Source organism: Aythya marila (genome assembly GCF_965140915.1).
Source record: "Aythya marila genome assembly, chromosome: 2".
Classification (NCBI taxonomy): Eukaryota; Metazoa; Chordata; class Aves; order Anseriformes; family Anatidae; genus Aythya; species Aythya marila.
Genome location: NC_139043.1, coordinates 112658149 through 112675113, shown reverse-complemented (window position 1 = coordinate 112675113; position 16965 = coordinate 112658149). Strand labels below are relative to the sequence as shown.

The 16965-nt window shown below is 39.6% G+C and overlaps 1 protein-coding gene across 4 annotated transcripts in view; it reads right to left on the bottom strand.

Annotated features, from left to right (window-relative positions):
• TRAPPC8 (trafficking protein particle complex subunit 8) overlaps nt 1-11113 on the bottom strand; it is a 48274-nt gene extending 37161 nt beyond the window's left edge. For 2 of the 4 annotated variants that reach the window (XM_082753357.1, XM_082753358.1), the window contains exons 1-4: nt 10841-11113; nt 5942-6136; nt 3072-3155; nt 210-299 (exon numbers count right to left, since the gene is read on the bottom strand). In XM_082753357.1, coding sequence (XP_082609483.1) covers nt 210-299; nt 3072-3155; nt 5942-6136; nt 10841-10997 — 526 coding nt within the window. In that variant the 5' untranslated portion in view covers nt 10998-11113. The remainder of the gene's footprint in view (nt 1-209; nt 300-3071; nt 3156-5941; nt 6137-10840) is intronic. The other 2 variants (XM_082753359.1, XM_082753360.1) reach the window with 1 other exon arrangement.
• Nucleotides 11114-16965: the final 5852 nt, after the last annotated feature.

Here is a 16965-nt window from a genome sequence, read left to right as displayed (position 1 = left end):
ATATTAGCTCAGAGTTCAGTTTGAAGTGTGGCTTTTACTACAGAGAAAACCTGGACCCCTTACAAAATTAGTCTGTATAGTTGGACATATTGAAAAGGGTACATTTCAAAGCACTGTGGCAAAAAGTTGTTCCAAAGTTTCCTGCATTACATTTCTGCAGCCATCTGTAATAGTCTCCACCAAAGATGTCTGTAATGCTCAAAGGATACATGCAACATAGTGGTTTAAGAACTCATGATCTGATGCAGGCATGGACTGAAGAAAGCACTCTCTGTAAGACTCAAACCAAGGAGTAGTAGCTGAAACACAAAATAAGACCAAATTTAAGTATTTAGCCAAACCACCGTTTAGTCATTTATAAAAAGGAAATACAAAATACTATGCCTAAACTCTGACAAGATTTGCATGGGACAGAAAGGAAGGGGAAACAGTCTAAAATGAAATCAAAAATATACACAAGTAGGAGAAACACTTGGAATTAAATCCTGTGAAACTGAATAGCATCTTAAGCACCAACTTCTTCAGTATTTCAGGCTCACATATTCAGTCCTTGTTAAAGAACCTTAACACCCCTCTAAAACCACAGAGGCTTAGGAAAGCAAAAAAAAAAAAGTTATTCTGATGATCACTATATTTGTCTTGGCTAGGAATGTAACAATTGACTGAGAAGTAAAAGTAATTTTTGACTATGCAAAGGAACTAAGGATTACCAAAACCCTAACCTGCCAGTTTTTTGCAAGGTGTTGTAAATTGGCTTGACAGTAGTCCCCCTCCTCCTCTCTACTAAATAAATAAAAACAGCAACAGTTCATTGTTAGCTGGCCAAGCAGAGAACCAAAAAGCTGAAATCTCAGATCTAAGTTGTGCCATTAATGCCTTATAATGTTAACCTGTCATGTTCAAATGGCCTTTTACAAGGGGGACTTTAACATTTAAGAGTATCAAGTCAAAGGAAGCCAAGCATGTTTGGGACATACAAATAACATGTGAATTTAATCTTGTCTCTTTCCACAACAACAATCTAGCCAATTGTTCTCCTTTCAAGCCTGTTTTATGCCATCTCAATTCTGCAACTCCTTCGCCTAAGTTGAAAAAAAGACCAGATAAAAGTTAATCCATTTTTAATAACTAGGTTTCACAATGAGCAGTTAGAACCCTGAGTAAACTCACCTGCAAACTAGAAAACAGTAACTGGTACCAAAAATGCATTAATAAGGTATTGAAGGTATGCTTTCCACATACAGCCCCAGTACATTCCTTGATTTGATTCGTGTAACAAGTTCTAAAGCTTTGTTAGCCTCCCCCTGCCACCTCCCAAACCCTTGATTTCCTAGCCAACTTCAACAAACTGAGTTTAATTTGTACATTGGAATTCTCTTGTAGTGCGTTTAGTTAATGCTTTTCATTTAATCTTACATTGTCTGGCCATCTTATATCAGCTTCATCCACACAAGGGTCAGACACACTACACATCTGAACTCAGTCTAGTAGTCAGCACATCTAACTTCATAAAAAGATCAATAGAAGGCAAACAGCTAGCTTTTGACTACAGTCTTTCTAACCAACTGCTCTTTGAACACTCATTTATGGCGTGAACAATCATTTGGCTTTAACTAAGGCTAACAAGTATATATATTCCAGCTATTTAAATAAAAGGAAAACAGATTATTATTAAAAACAAACCACAACAAAGTGATAAATACAAATTTCACACATATAACAAAGCTTTATAATAATTCAGGTTCAAGTTCAACAATGTTAAACTATTACAGTAAAAACATTAAGTTGATTTTACTTTGAAGCTCTATTCTCAGTTTTCTATTTCTGTTGAACCCAAGCAAACAAGTTAAAGTCTGACACATCCACAAACAAGAACGAACTGCATCTATTTTTCACCCCCTCTGTCTAGTAAGAACCTTGAAGTGCCTATAAAGGCAACTGACTTTCCTGAGCACAGACACAACAAACTTCACAGTCCTAAAACGTTTCTGAGTGAATACTGTTAAATCATTCACATTCAAAATTTAAATAAACATACACCACATTCAAAACAAAAACAGTGCCCAAGAAAAATTTCAAATGTAACATATATAAGTTTCATATATAATACAAGTTTCAGCAGTGTATAGCAACACTGTCATTTAGGAACCTGTATGCTCTGCATTTTTCCAGTGTATGTTTATAGGTTGCTAATTAAGAAGAACTGAAGTTTAAATAACTTGCTACCATGTTCAGAAATTGATACTTTCTGTTCATACATAACAGCTTAAGAATAAGAAGTCTGCTTCATTAGGCTTTGTACTTTTTAGCTACCTCACTAAGATGAATTCCACAAATACCAGTATGCTAGTACCTTCAGAAAGTATTTAGCAGCACCTGAATGGACACCACAAAAGGACAGTTAACTATTAACTGAAGGCATAAGCTTTGCTAATGTTTAAAACTGAAGAACATTAGAACTTGGCTACTTTACAGTGAATCTCTATGTTGTGGTCTACAAATTGAGAGGTCAACAGCCAATGCATTTTGGAAGCAACAGATCTTAAAAGACATGCTACAAAGTGTTTTGTTTTTAAGTCATACACCAGAAAAAGTGTCAATATGGCAGAATCACATGAGCTCTAGTACAGTTAACTCTTCAGTTTCAATTGAAGGAGTGCCGCTGTCCCATGAAAGGAAATTCTAGGAAGAAGTAGGAAAGTATTTGCATTTGGAATACAGAACAGTGATAGCAGATGTTCCCATAGGATCAAACAAGACAGTGCTTTTACAGCATCAGACCATTCCCCTGCCCCAGCTAGGCACTTATTGGACTCCATGGAAAGACCAAACAATTTAGGTTAACAGCAGTAGAAATGCAACTGAAAGAAAAAAAAAATCAAAACCACCACCACCACAATTTTATTTATTTATTTTTTATTATTTTAGGGGAAAAAATGGAGGAATGCACATCTACGCCAAGAGAGGTGCTAAACAGTTGTAGAAGATGGTAAGGAAAGGTGGATGGAGCACATGGAAAAAGGAATAAAGGGCAACTTGGCAAATTGGCACCAACCACAAAAAAAAAATACCTGAATAAAACGTGGATGTGTTCAGTTCCATCAGTGTCTCTTTCCAATTACTGTACCAAGGAACACTAGCCTTAACTGAGCGATCTGACAGAAAAAACATGGTATTATTATACTAAAAAGGGTCAGGTGCAAACACTATTGGCTTTTACTGTCTGGTAGCATGAAGTAGAAAACCTGTACCATGCATGCCCATAGTAGACTGAAGGCATCTGATTTCAGACAACCCCTGTCAGGCCACATTTCACAACGTACTTTAATAGAACCCAGTATTTATTTCTGATTCCACCCAAATTCTAGGCCTGAATAACGTAAGTCTATGAAGCAGTAGAAAATTAGAATTCTATATAAATATATTCCTATTTTTCTAGTTGGAGTATGCCACTAATTTGTGAGATTTCTCAGCCTGTAGTAATGAACTACAACTGAACTGAAGAGGTCCACTGCTGAAAACAATTGCTCCAACATTATCCCTTGTATCTGTCATATTCCTGTATTGCTGTACACCAGAGTTAGCGTCATGCCCTAAACAGTCACAGCAGTGATCCAGCTGAAAGCTATTTGGAAGAAAAATGCAAGTCCTTTAGTAGGATCACTTTCCCCCACACACACACACAACTACACTGGAGAGGCATACATGGCTGAAGGCAAGTACCCTTCCAGTAATCAAAGAGGTCCATCAGCACAAGAAGATGATGGAATTATGAATGCAACTATTAACAAGTGTAACAAAGAATGATTGTAACCAATTAAAACCATTCACTACAGCAGTCCCTGAACTTCTCTGAAAAAGAGCAGTATCGTGATCCCAGTGTTGGTAATACCCATGCATAGTTTTCTCAAGCCCTCTCTTTATATATTCCTCCCAAATATATTGCATCATTCAAGATCAAGGAAATATGTTTCAGTATTGCCACCCTAAAAAAATAATTTACCAAAAAAAAGCAGCGCATTTAAAGAGATCAGTATATTTTACATTTTCATGCAAAAATATATATACACACACGTGTGTTTTTAAGGCCAGGAAAGAATGCTTCCATCATTTTTTAATAAAATGCTCTAACAAGGTAGAAAAAATTTTTAGGAAACATTCAAAGTTTTTCTAAGTAGAAGAACTCTACCTGACAAGATAGAGACTTCCATACATCCTCCTACAGTATAATGGGATTCAAATTTCACGATCGAGGACACTGTGTTCGTATTTTGTGCTAAAATCTTAAGAAGGTGTACCACAGAACTAAGAAATTATCACGTGCTTCTGTCCTTGTGCACAACATTAAATAGATTATACTCCCTCCTCTGTCAACCAAGCACACACCCAGTTTGAACAGAAATAAGAACCTAACCATTGAGACAGAACACAGTCATGTGAGAATTATCACATCTGAGGCTCCAGAAGCAAATAAGGAAAACAAAAGGAGATCTATTTGCTTCCAAAACTACAAATAATCATAAGAACACAGTAGTTTCTTATGGTTTCAGAAGGAACCTTAAAGGTCCCCCAGTGCCAAACCCCTGCCATGGGCAGTGACATCTCCCACTAAACCAGGTTGCCCAAAGCCCCATCCAGCCTGGCCTTGAACACTTCCATGGATGGGACATCCACAGCTTCTCTGGTTTGAGGAAGTCACTGTTACCCATTCTCTTCCTCCCCCCACTTCTGTAATAGTTCTAAGGGCCTCAGTTTAGAACATTCACTTTATTAGATGACCCCAAGAAAGCAGAATGGCTTTAATCTCTAGAATTCAAACAGACTTTCCAACCCAAAAAAAAGTTTCCATATTAAAATAGCTAGCAAATAAACCAGTTTCTCAGATGAGAATGGGCACAGAAACTGAAAGAGGCTACAGCTTGCAGCAGAAGCTCAAAAATTAGAGTTTTCAGGGTCAAATCTTTTCCTTTACTACTGATGTTTCACATCCAGTTGAGGATGCAGCTTGCAAGCTAGAAATCGCAGATGTAGAATTACACATTTTTCAATATCAACGTTAAAAAATATACTATGACATCAGCTACTAATCCTCATGAATTTTTCATAGAAAGTATACAGAAACCCTGTCCTTCCCTATAACAGACCCAAATTCCCTACTGCACATCTAACTACGTAAAATAAATTACTCGTGTTTAAATAGGGCAATGCATACATGGTTTGAATTAAGTATGTACTCAAAGGCTTTAATAGATTAGGGTCTTAATTGGGAGGAGTTTAATCTTCTCAGCTCTCAAGATCAGTTCTCAATTAGCATTATTCAGTGTCTTTACTCTAGAGATTGGAAAGAAGTCATTGTTAGAAGGTTCTAGTCACTGTGACAGTAAAATATGAAGCACTGAGTTTCATGGCAAAAAAAAAAAAAATAAGAGACTTGCACATTGTTCCCAAAGATCTCCTTATCCTTCAAGTGTTTACAGTGACTTTATGAACTCTATGCATTAAGCAAAAAGAGACAAACACAAGACAGGAGGACTAACTTTAAAGTAAACCCATACTTTAGTACCAACAGTACTCGTATTTATCCAAGCAAGGGTACCAAGTTAGTGTCTCAATTATGACATAGGAAAACCTCTAATCTGATAAGGTAATCATAAAACCAAAGAAAGAGTATTTTCAATTTTAAAATAATATGATGCTTTAACAGAAGTTCGCAAGAACCACAACACTGGGGAACAAATTTAAAGTTATGAGTTATAGTTGCATTAGTTTTGTTTTTTATAAAATGCTAGAAGAATATTTACTAATTTAAGTTTCAGTACAACAACGACTCAAAACCAATCAACCCTCAGATCAACTTCAATACATGTCACAAACTTGATATCAAGGTTAGGAACCTTACAGTAAATTCCAGCTTAAATTACAGGAAAATACAGTTACATACCGCTAATGTTGAGATCATAATCCCCAGCGGTGATCACGTTAGCTACCAGTCCTTCAGCAGGCTGACTGACGGATACCACTTCATTCAGAAGCTTTCGAATGGCAGCGGGCTGAGGTGGGTGAGTAATAATGTTGTTGACAGCAATCTTCAAATTTTTAATTATATGAAGCTGATTATTGGGATCTCTCATGTGAACTAAAAAAAAAAAAAAAAAAAGAGGCTTTGTTGAGAAGTATAACAGAGTTAAAATAGTTACCATAATTACTATTTCTCCAGACTTCCTTCTTTAAAGGTTATGTACTTCATTAAACCCCATCCATTAATTTTATATTTCAGTCCATAATATTAGAGTATCAAAAAAGAGGGGGGGAGGGTTATTTCATGTTCAGCATTAAGCTCACCTAGGTAGACACGTGAAAATATAAGCAGGATCTTAGTTTAGAAAAAATACCCACTCTAAGTAAGAAGGTACCCATAAGATCTGTAGCCTACACTGCTGCACACCCTCTTCCTTGAGAAATATGCTGAACTTCTACTGAAAGCCCATAGGAACTCCACATGGAAGGCACATTATCTTTCACATTCCTAAGATTGACAGAAAAATCTAGCACACAATAACAGCATTTAGGAAACTCAACTTTTTTTTTTAGGATGAACTAATTGTTCATCCTAACAAATGTACCCTTTCATTTTTAACACTAAAGTGTGATCACCTTAACTTGAAGAAATGGTTTTTAAATTCACCTGTTCTCCAAAAGACACCACGCAACTGATTTAACAGAACATTACTGAAAGCTATATTTCTCAAGTGATAAGCTATTTTTAGCTGATTAACCAAAAAAGTCGACGTTAATAACACCTGCATGTCTGAATCACTTTTAAATCCTTGTTTGAAAACAGAAAGAAATCTTATGAACACAAAACACTGATTTCAGAATTACGCGTAAGTATACCTGGATTATTGCAGGCAGCCTCAAAAACAAAATCCTGACAATGCGGTTCATACCATATGGAGATCATGTTTATGACAGAACTACAAATAGCTGACAAGTGTTTAAGTTGGCACAAAGGTTGCTTATTTACAGAAAGTAGACACCAATACATACAATACTCAAAAAAAGCAACAGATGCAATATTAAGATGAGCCTTTAAAATGATGATACCAACCTTATGTTATTAGCGCACAGTGGTTTATGCTGACTTGGGATATTTATCCCCAAAAATGATTTCCCTCTCTACCAACTCCTCCAAGAAAGCCATCAAAAAGAAAACACTGAGAATGAAACAGTCCCAAGACCACAGCCTAAGAGCTGGGGAGGAAAGAAAGGGAGGGACATGATGAGGGGGTAGGGTAGGAGAAAGTTCAGCAACTTCTCAGTCTTCTGAAAAGCAAAAAGTTATTCATCATAAGTAAATAAACAGAAGGGTGGACCACTACAGATAAGTGTAAAAGTTAAAAGGTCTAGCTCTTCATAGCCCAATCACTTTTAGGGAAAGAATCACTCTTTTGTATCTTACAGATAATTTTACCAGAAGCAATAATTTGAGCTTTAAATGACTCGTAAATACAGAGTTCCAGTTGTAGAACTGTAGGGTTCATTCCCCCCCCTTCCCCCAACTCATCAGATGAGGTGAATTTTCAACCCTTAAATTACTAACCCTACAGCTACAGAATTACTGAAAAGATCAAATGCAAGAGGAAGTCGCAGGGACAACCAACTTAGAGAACAATTTGTTTTCCCATTGCAGCTATAACAAAACTCATCCTCGCTGTCTCTCCTAAAATATAATAGCCATAATAATAAAAACATGCACGTTTCCATCCAGGATGTAGATGACATTTTTGGCATAGATGCAATCCTAAGGGCTGACACAAAGGACATATTTGGAACCACAAAATTTCAGCCTTTTTTTTTTTTAAGTAAAAAAAAAAAAAAAAAAAAGTATTTTCCCCAAAGCAGAAGTGGTGCGTACCAGAACATCCTCCCAATAAGAAGATGAGGATATTCAAACTCTGACTAAGACGCTTATGAACAGTGAATTCCTAACAAACTAAACTCAAATAAACAAAGTGTAATAAAAGCTATCTCAAAGTGACACATGCTAGTTGAAGCATACTCAAATTCTCCTACCATAGCAGCACTAGTTCAGATAGTATTTTTAAATTATATCAAAGGAATGGGATGCAATGTTAAAGAAAACATATATTGTATAGGTAACTTAAATTAGCCAGCAAATGTTAGTAACAAACACAGTAGTTAAAGACCATGACGAAAGACGTTTGGGGGCCTTGTTTTTGTTTTCCTGTGAAGTCAAAACTTCACTGGGAGAATAAAGTTGTCTTGATTTCTCCTTCAATAACAGTAAGTGACTTAATTATCAAAGTCAAAACTCTGATAGCTACACTGGAGAATTCTGAAAGTGCAGTGAGGACTTCTTAACATCACAACCTTAGACTGTAAAGGTATTTTTGGCTATGTCAACATTAGCAAGTCATTCAGAGACAGAAGTCGATCAATAGATTAGCTCTGATTAGTACTTAGTGCAGAGGCCCCCTGCACCTACATCATGTTTGTGGGGTTCTCCCCGAAGTTAGATGTAATCTGGTCTCCAGTTTTCTTCTCCATTAAGGAAACTGGTGCTAAGTCTGAAGACATCAAAACAATCATGAACCGTAAGACACAGTTTTGGAGAAAGGTGTGCGCACACACGTTCTGTTGTAGAATGATCAGATCGTTAATAATGCCACTCCTTTTATTGGGCATAAAAATGTGACCACAGAAAAAAATGTAATGCTAAGTCTAGCCAAATTTATTATCTCACAAAAAATGTACAGTTTCCAGAGTCTGGTGCATGGGATTCAGTTAACAGTGCCACTATGCTGTGACTGTTAATGCAACACCATGTACAAACTGCCACAGACGGGTTTCCCTGTCACAGAGCTCCTGGTATTCCAGAGCTACGGGAATTGTTCACTGCTACACTAACTTCACAGAAACTTTATTGCACTTAATGAGTCTTCTGCCTCAAGAAAATGACTACTACCACTTTGCTTACCCTCACACACACTGGCTCTCGTTGCAAGAAGTTACTTACAGCACACAGGAATGCATTTTCCATGAAGCTAGCAGAGGAAGTCACGCTTGGAGTGAAGAGCTGCAGTCAAGCTCAGTGTGCTGAATCAGAACACCCCGAGCAGGGTAGCCACACACCCACCGTGCTGAGCTTCAACTTCTCAGTTCTCCAAACCTGGGCCAGGTTTTGAAAAGGGCAGTTCAGACTGTCAGTTAGGCAGCCTGGAAAGACCAGCAAGGATGCCCCTTCTCAAAGATTCCTCATGACAGCCACAGGTGTGAAATTAGGAAATGAAAACAGTATCGTGGGGATTTGGATGCAGTCCACAGGCATGTTTATTTATACAGTTACACTACAGAACTTACAGAATACCTATCACAGAAACATCAGAAATCATGATGAGATCATTAAGTGGCAGAGCTTTCCTGCCATTTATCAGAAGAATACTAAAATCCAGTCAGTATCAGTCTCTCAAGTAACAAAAATCAATGTCCTTGGGTGTACTGAGGGACGGAGTCTAAACTTTAGCTGTAACCAACTCCTTTAAAGAGTAAAACTTTCAAAACAGGATGAAGGAATAGCTTGATTTATAAATACTGACACACTACGGCACAGAGCTCTGCATTTACACAGGAAACACCAAGAAAGATTCAGGTTTGACAGCTCCTTAATTGTTACAACAGTCAGACAAGACTTTATTATTGAGGAACAACAAAACTAAGCATTCTTCATCAGAACTGATGCTTCATTTTGAATAGCCTGCCTGGTTAGTTTTCTAGATGCACTGCCTTCTGCCAAAGAACCTAAGATGATGTTTAAGACATATCAGCAGTTTCAGAACTCCAAGGACTGAAACTTCTGCATTTAATATTTATATCTGTTCTGCAGTCTCACATGATTCGTGAGAGTTACCAGACAAGGAAAAATAGCTATAGAGAAGTCACTGCTAAACGCATTTTTATACATTTTGAAGGATCGCCGCAAATTAAGGTAGATTTTCACACACACTAGCTTTCAAGTTGTTGCCACTCACTCAACAATGCAGAATATTTAGCTCAAGTGACAGTACAAGTTTCAGTTTCTTACACTGCTTTCTCAACACAAGAAAGAAGTCCTTCTGAGCCAAGTGTCTGCCAGAAACCAAATTTGACAAATGCCACTGCATCACTATGCTGATGAGCAGACCTGCAGCTCTGTTCTGACAAGCAGTGAATTGAAAAGCACGGCTTCAAGTTATTACCTGCAACATTTTAGGTGCTACAGTAAAAGACCCCAATCATTTTTCCAGTGGTCAATTCCCAGTTTTACTGTTTTCCATGGTTATTTTTTTTTATCTATGCTATGTAATCAGTTCAGTGCTCCCCCTCATTGTGGCAAGTCTTGCTCATAGAAGCACTGAGAAAAAAAAGAGATGTATACTCAACAGGACAGACGAAAGGAGGCAGGGTTTCGTGACGTTAGCTGTCATTTCAGCTGTGTGACTTTCAATATCTAGACAGCTTACAAACAGCCTTACCCCGAGAGAAGCTAAAGCAGGAGCTCCAGGTACAGGCACCAGGCAGACCCCAGCCGGGGAGAGCTGGCTTTACACACACCCTCCTTCCTCCCTGACCTCCTGCTTCACGGCGCCTCGGGGAGAAGCCCAACTTCCCGAACCCCACGGAGCAGAAGGGAACAGCCGCAGGCAGCCGGGGCAAACCCAGGGAAGGGGAAAAAAAGGATGAAGAAAAGGGGAAAAGGGGGCAGGGGGTTGCGTCCTCGCCTCCCCCCGGCCTGCAGGGAGCGGCCCCGCCTTCCCCACCCCCCCCCCCCACGGGTACCGACCTTCGGAGGTGAGGCGGCAGAAGGGCTTGAGCAGCTCGGCGAAGCCCAGGTTGTTCCTGCGGGCCAGGCGCTCCGCCTCCTCGCTGCACAGCGCGGCCACCAAGGGCACGAACGAGTCCTGGAGGAACTCCTGCACCGACTGCACGCACTGGGCCATCGCCGCCGAGCGCCGCGGCGACACCCAGCCCCGCCACCTCCCTCCCCCAGGCCCCGCTGGCTTCTCCTCGTCCTCCTCGTTGTCCTCTCCCTCGTCGCTGTCGTTGTCGTTGTCGCTGTCGGCCCGCTGGGGGCTCAGCAGCAGGCGCCCAGCGCCGCCGCCGCCGCCATGTCGCGCCCCTCAGGTAGCGCCCGCTCCCGGCGGCCCCCGCGCCCGCTCATGTGATTGGCCCGGAGGGGCGGGGCCGGGGCGGGCCGGGGGAGCGGAGGGGAGGGGGCGGGGGGTGCTGCGCATGCGCGGGGGATTGGTGTGCTCCGGGGTGGGGGGGGTGGGGGGGGTGGGGGGCCGGTACCAACCGTCGCTGCCAACCGTTGGGCGGCGTGAGGGGGCAGCCCCCGCGCACCGGCGTAAATAAATAAATAAATAAAGGCACGAGCCCCTCCTTCACGCCAAATAAATAAATGCGTACATAAATAAATAAAAAGGACCCGCCCCTCACGCCAAATAAATAAATAAATAAATAAATAAAAGACTAGTTAAGGCGTAAAGAGTTGTTTGGGGTTTGGCTAGCGGGCCTGTCGCTGCTCGGCTGAACGCACGAAGCGAACATTGAGTGGGCATTTTGCCCGTGGTCCTGTACAAAGTTCTGCTGATTTCAGCCCAAATAAACTGTGACAGGGGAGGGTCAGGCTGGTGGTTAGGGAAAGGGTCTGCACCCAGAGGGTGGTCAGGCACTGGGACAGGCTCCCCAGGGCAGGGGTCACAGCACTGAGCCTGCCAGAGTTCAAGAATCATTTGGGCAATGCTCTCAGACACAGGGTCTGGTTTTGGGTGGTGCTGTGTGGAGCCAGGAGTTGGACTCAATGATCCTTGTGGGTCCCTTCCACCTCAGGGTATTCTACAATTCTGTGGTTTTGAATTTGTAACCTGCATAAGGACATGGCATGGAAGGGAGGCAACAGTGCTGAGCAGTGATAATTAAGAACGAGTAATCGCAATAGTAGGGTTAGGTTTTAACGTGCTGTCAGGGACTTGTCAAGACCACAGAAAAAGCCCTATGGTGTTTGGAAAGCAATGCTGAGCAGACTATAATAGATTATGATTTCAGTACTCAGGTTTGGAAATCACTTGCTGGTTTCTGTGCACTTGACAGGCCTGCCAAGAGGTAGAAAGTTGCTATAAAGTGAAGCAGGTACAAGAGACAGAGCCAGTCCTGATGGAAGATTTATAGCACAAGATTGTTCCTTCCTAATCACAAATGCCAGAGAGATCTTGTATCACTTAAGTTCAGAGGGAGACTGCACATCGTGTTTTCATACGCATGATTTACAAAGTCGTAAGAACCCAAGCCTCATTAAAGTGTAAGATCCTTTAAAAAAAAATAAAAAGAGGATGTGGTTATTTCTGTAGTTGATACTACGGAATGAGTGCATCCTGATTGAAAAATAAATAAATAAATAAAACTTGGAAAAAGAATATCTAATTGTCTTCCCTAACAGATTCAGTAATTTGGAAATTTGTGTTAACTTATCTATCTACACCAGTTGGGTCAGCTACTTCCTCTGTGGATGAAAAATTAGTTTTTAATTCAATGATTCTATGTAGGCAGTAAAAAAAAAAAAAAAATGTAATAGGCCAGATTACTCACTGTTTTCCAGGCTTGAATCCTGGGAATGTTACCCAAAAGCTACTCGGTGCTGCAGAAAAAAATATTTTGGCTTTGACAGATACTAGAACAAGTGGAAGGCCAACATTCTCCAAATATTTATGGCTTGTCCACATCTGTAAATTCCACAGTGATATTCAAAAGTAATGTTTCCAGAGATAAAATATGACCTCCAGACGGACACTTTGAAACACTGGTGCTTTTCCCCCATTCCACTTAATCTGTTACTTCAGAACAGTGCATGGATTACATCTTGTAGATTGAAGTGGATCAGAAGAAGTCCCAATCCTGATCACAAATAATTTGATATTAAAAGCTATTTTAAATTTTTGAACATCTCAGTGTCTTTCTTCAGTCTCACGGTCTGTGTTATGGTAATAAAAGTTTTATGTTTTCCCAGGGCTTAGAACCATTGATTCGGCCTCTGACTTGTCTGCTCTGCTACCAAAGGATAAACAACCCCATCCTCAATGGACACAGTAGCTCAGGGTGTTGTATCCCAGATCTGGTGCTAAAAATAGTCTACTCAAAGAGGATTCAAATAACATTATCTTTATTTACAAGGCAGAAGGTACATTAGAAAGAATATAATATATCATCTCTAATTACATATATCATTCCAAAGCCTGGCAATAACAAAACAATCACAATCACTAAAACAGAAAAAAATATCCACTGTTTCAATTGAAAAAAAAAAAAAACTTGGACTTAGAAGTGTATAGCCTCTACTCTTCTGTGGTGTTTTGCTTCTGACAGGAGTGTGTTTTGACTCCCTTGAGCTAGAAGCATTCTGAGCTTGGAATTTCTTTGATTCCTTTGTGCAGATGACAAAGCCAGACATTAGGAACTTTCTGCTGCACTGAGTTGCTGCTGAGGAAGATTTTTTTAAAGGTTTAAAGGCTTATTTTGTTTTGGGTTAGGTTTGGGTTTAGTGCTTTTTGTTTGTTTGTTTGTTTTGTTTTGTTTTGCCTGTTAATAAAAGGATACTTGTGTTATCATGTAGGTTTAACATAGAGAACAAAGAATATAGAATTGCAAATGCTGCAATCTGTAGCTGAGTCCAATGCTCTCATTTGTCATTTTTCAAATACAGAACAGGTCTATGTTCCTATAAGTTTGTTACGGGTTTAACCATACCCTTGAATGTTTGCATCATGGACTCCCAACTCCCAGCAAACTTAAAGGCCAAATTTGAGTTTTTGCCCAGTTCAGACTTCTGCAGAGCTATAGAAGTGGTATTTCACACACATTTGTGGTTTTTTGTTTGTTTGTTTGTTTGTTTGTTCGTTTGTTTTTTCTGTTCTGAAGGAAGATTTTACACAGCAAGGCAGTAAGAACAGTGGCACAGCCTCAAGTATGTTCCAGCCCTGTGGTGTCTGTAACACTGCTCCCAGCTTGCACCCAGGCAACCTTCTGACGCTCACATGTGCAGGCTAAAGAAGGTCAGATCTTCAGCTACAGTGGTTAATAAGAAAGGTTTACCCTGCCTTACCTGAGGGAGAGTTATAAAGAAGAGCAGATGATGTTAGACAGTCAATCTCCAGCACTTCTGAATCAATTGGGCACTCTCCTGTCCCAGCTCAAGGATCACAACACCTTTCTTGGGCATGGGATGGGAATGTGTGATAATGCAATTCTCCTTCCAGGCATGATGATACCAGATCTTTCTGTGAGCAACTCCCATCACCTAGAGAGATAAAGGAAGAGCTGGTAGCACTTGATAGTCCTGATCTGGGGTTGGATTTCCAAGGTAATGGCTCTCTAGAACCTCCTCTTTGTTCCCAGGGGAAGGCATCTACCACTCCCTGTCTCAGCCAGGATTAACAGCAATCTCTGCAGTATTGCAGAGATTTTAAACTAAGAGCCCCTTTTTGTTAACAGATGTAAGTCTAAAAAAGACTCGATAAGAATTAATTTAACTTTTTAATATAAACATAAGGTTTGCACATTATCAAAGGAGAGAGGCAGATGAAAAGAGGACAGGAAGGAAAGCGAGCAGGTCCAAACCCAGCACTGGGGATGGTGGCTCCACTCACGACAGCACTGAGGGACAGATATAATGCTCCTCACTTTGCTCTTACAAGTTAGTGAAGAGGATGCTCTCCCCAGACACACACACTCTTCACACTCTTTCCTTCTCTTTGAAGGAAAGCTCTCAGAGCTTCCTTTGAAGGAATGCTCTTAGACACTTTTATCTTTAGTAAGTCTCCCTTGCTATAAGATTCTCTGAACTGTAATTGAAAAATGTTCCAGATTTTGAAGGGCCCTTAGCCAGGGGAATTCCTGGGGATATAGCTCCTATTTGATGAAACTGAGAGTTATTGATGTTAACAAGGATGAACTAAAGAACAGATTCTTCATGTTTAGGTACCATTTGAACTAATTTCCACAAATCAATTCCCTTTTTGCACTCTACATGTAAGTGTCCCTGTGGCACTTAGTCATGTGCAAAACCCTACACTTAATATGGCCCCATATCAACATGTATGCCGGTGAATAAGGGTAGTACACAGCTTGGAAATGAAGGTGGTGAGAGGTATGTGCCATGTGGGCATGAGGCAAGCTGTGGTTATACCTCAGATATTTTATATCAATGTCTTATGCCTAAGATAAATTCACATCAAGATCTTCTAATATTAAAGGAAAAAGAATATATTTTTCCTTGCTATGCGTTGGAAATAAACAGTATTTTCCGTATACCATAAAGATCTCATTTGTATATTATGCTATATAGCAAAATACTAAATAACATGACCAGAAACTTTTCAGTGTAGTTTGAAAAAAAAAAATACATTGAACTAGACCCTAGCATGCCATATGTGAGAAATGATATACTTAAGGGTACTTCAGATAAAGTAAATCAGGCGATTTAGCAAGCAAGTCCAATCAGGCAACTGGGATGGGAGCTGGGGCTCATCCAGCTGAGGTGTTGATCCCTGCAAAAGCTGGGGCAGAGGCCAGCACCCCAGCACCCGTGGTTCTTGCATGCACACACAAAGGCATGTGAATTGTCATGCAAAATCATGTCTTCACATCAGAGAGTCTATAGATAAAAAGATGGGACAAGATGGGAGATAGATATAAGACATAGACACAAATGATGTAAGTATAGAGGTGAGACAGGGAGGAAGCAGTAAAGTGTTTTGGTTTTGTTTCTGTTTTTTTTTTTTTTTTTTTTTTTTTTTTTTGTGGTTGGTTGGTTGGTTGGCTTGGCTTTGTGTGTGTTTTTGTTTGTTTGTTGCTTCAAGACAAAGTAGAAGTACAAATATTAGCCAGCCTGCAGCAATCACCATCATTAAGCCAGCTTCCCACTGTGTGAGAGGTAACAGCTTTATAGATGCGTCTTCGTGAGCGTGAATTTTAAAAATAATATTCCAGCCTCATTTTCTCTTCAGGAAGGAGGCAATGTGCAGCGTGTACAGGGTCCCAGATTTGTGCCAGACCCACAGGACAAAAATTAAGTTTGACACACTGTGTCAAAAAGCAGAAGAGCAGAATTTAGAAGCAGTAATTTCCCTGAGTTATACTGTAGCTTTTAATGTAGTCAGTTTTGACTCTGATTTAAGACCAGATACGGTATCTCTAGCAAATGGATTGTTGCTACTGAAGTCCACAGAAAAGCTGAAAATTTTCATGGAACTTGCACAAGTTATGTTGTTAAAAGATTTGAGATGCTAAATTTATAAATGTTTTGCTATTCAGTTAAAATTTAATATTTTGAGTCAAATGGCAAAGTGCTTAATGCAGAGGAGAAGATATCTTAATAGTAAATTTTCTCATCGATTCTCTGACAAGAGAATGGAGTCACATTTTTGTCAAACTATTTTTTTATTCAAATATATTTTATAATTTTGATTTTCTATATATTTTAGTAATTACTTCTGGAGACATAAGGAGAAAATGAAGTCCAAATGAGTTGGACTTGATGATCCTTATGGGTCCCTTCCAAATTGGGATATTTTTTGTCTGTATGATTCTATGAAAATTATCCAAACAGTAGATTCTCACTTAGCAGTCAACAATCTTCTGCATAACAAAGAGTATTTTTCCTAGGTATTTTGTTACATAAATAAAGTGCTACGTACTGCACAATCATACAATAATAATAAAAGCCTTGGGACAATAATAGCAGAGTTTTCTATTGTTTGCCAGATGTTACTCCTGGGGATAAACTATTTGAGATTTCCTCTCTTTTGTACAATTAGATTCGCCTGTCTTTCCAGAAACAAATTTCTTTTCACCACGTTACAAAAAAATATATATATATATATAAAATAGACCAAACAAACCAAAAGGACTAAA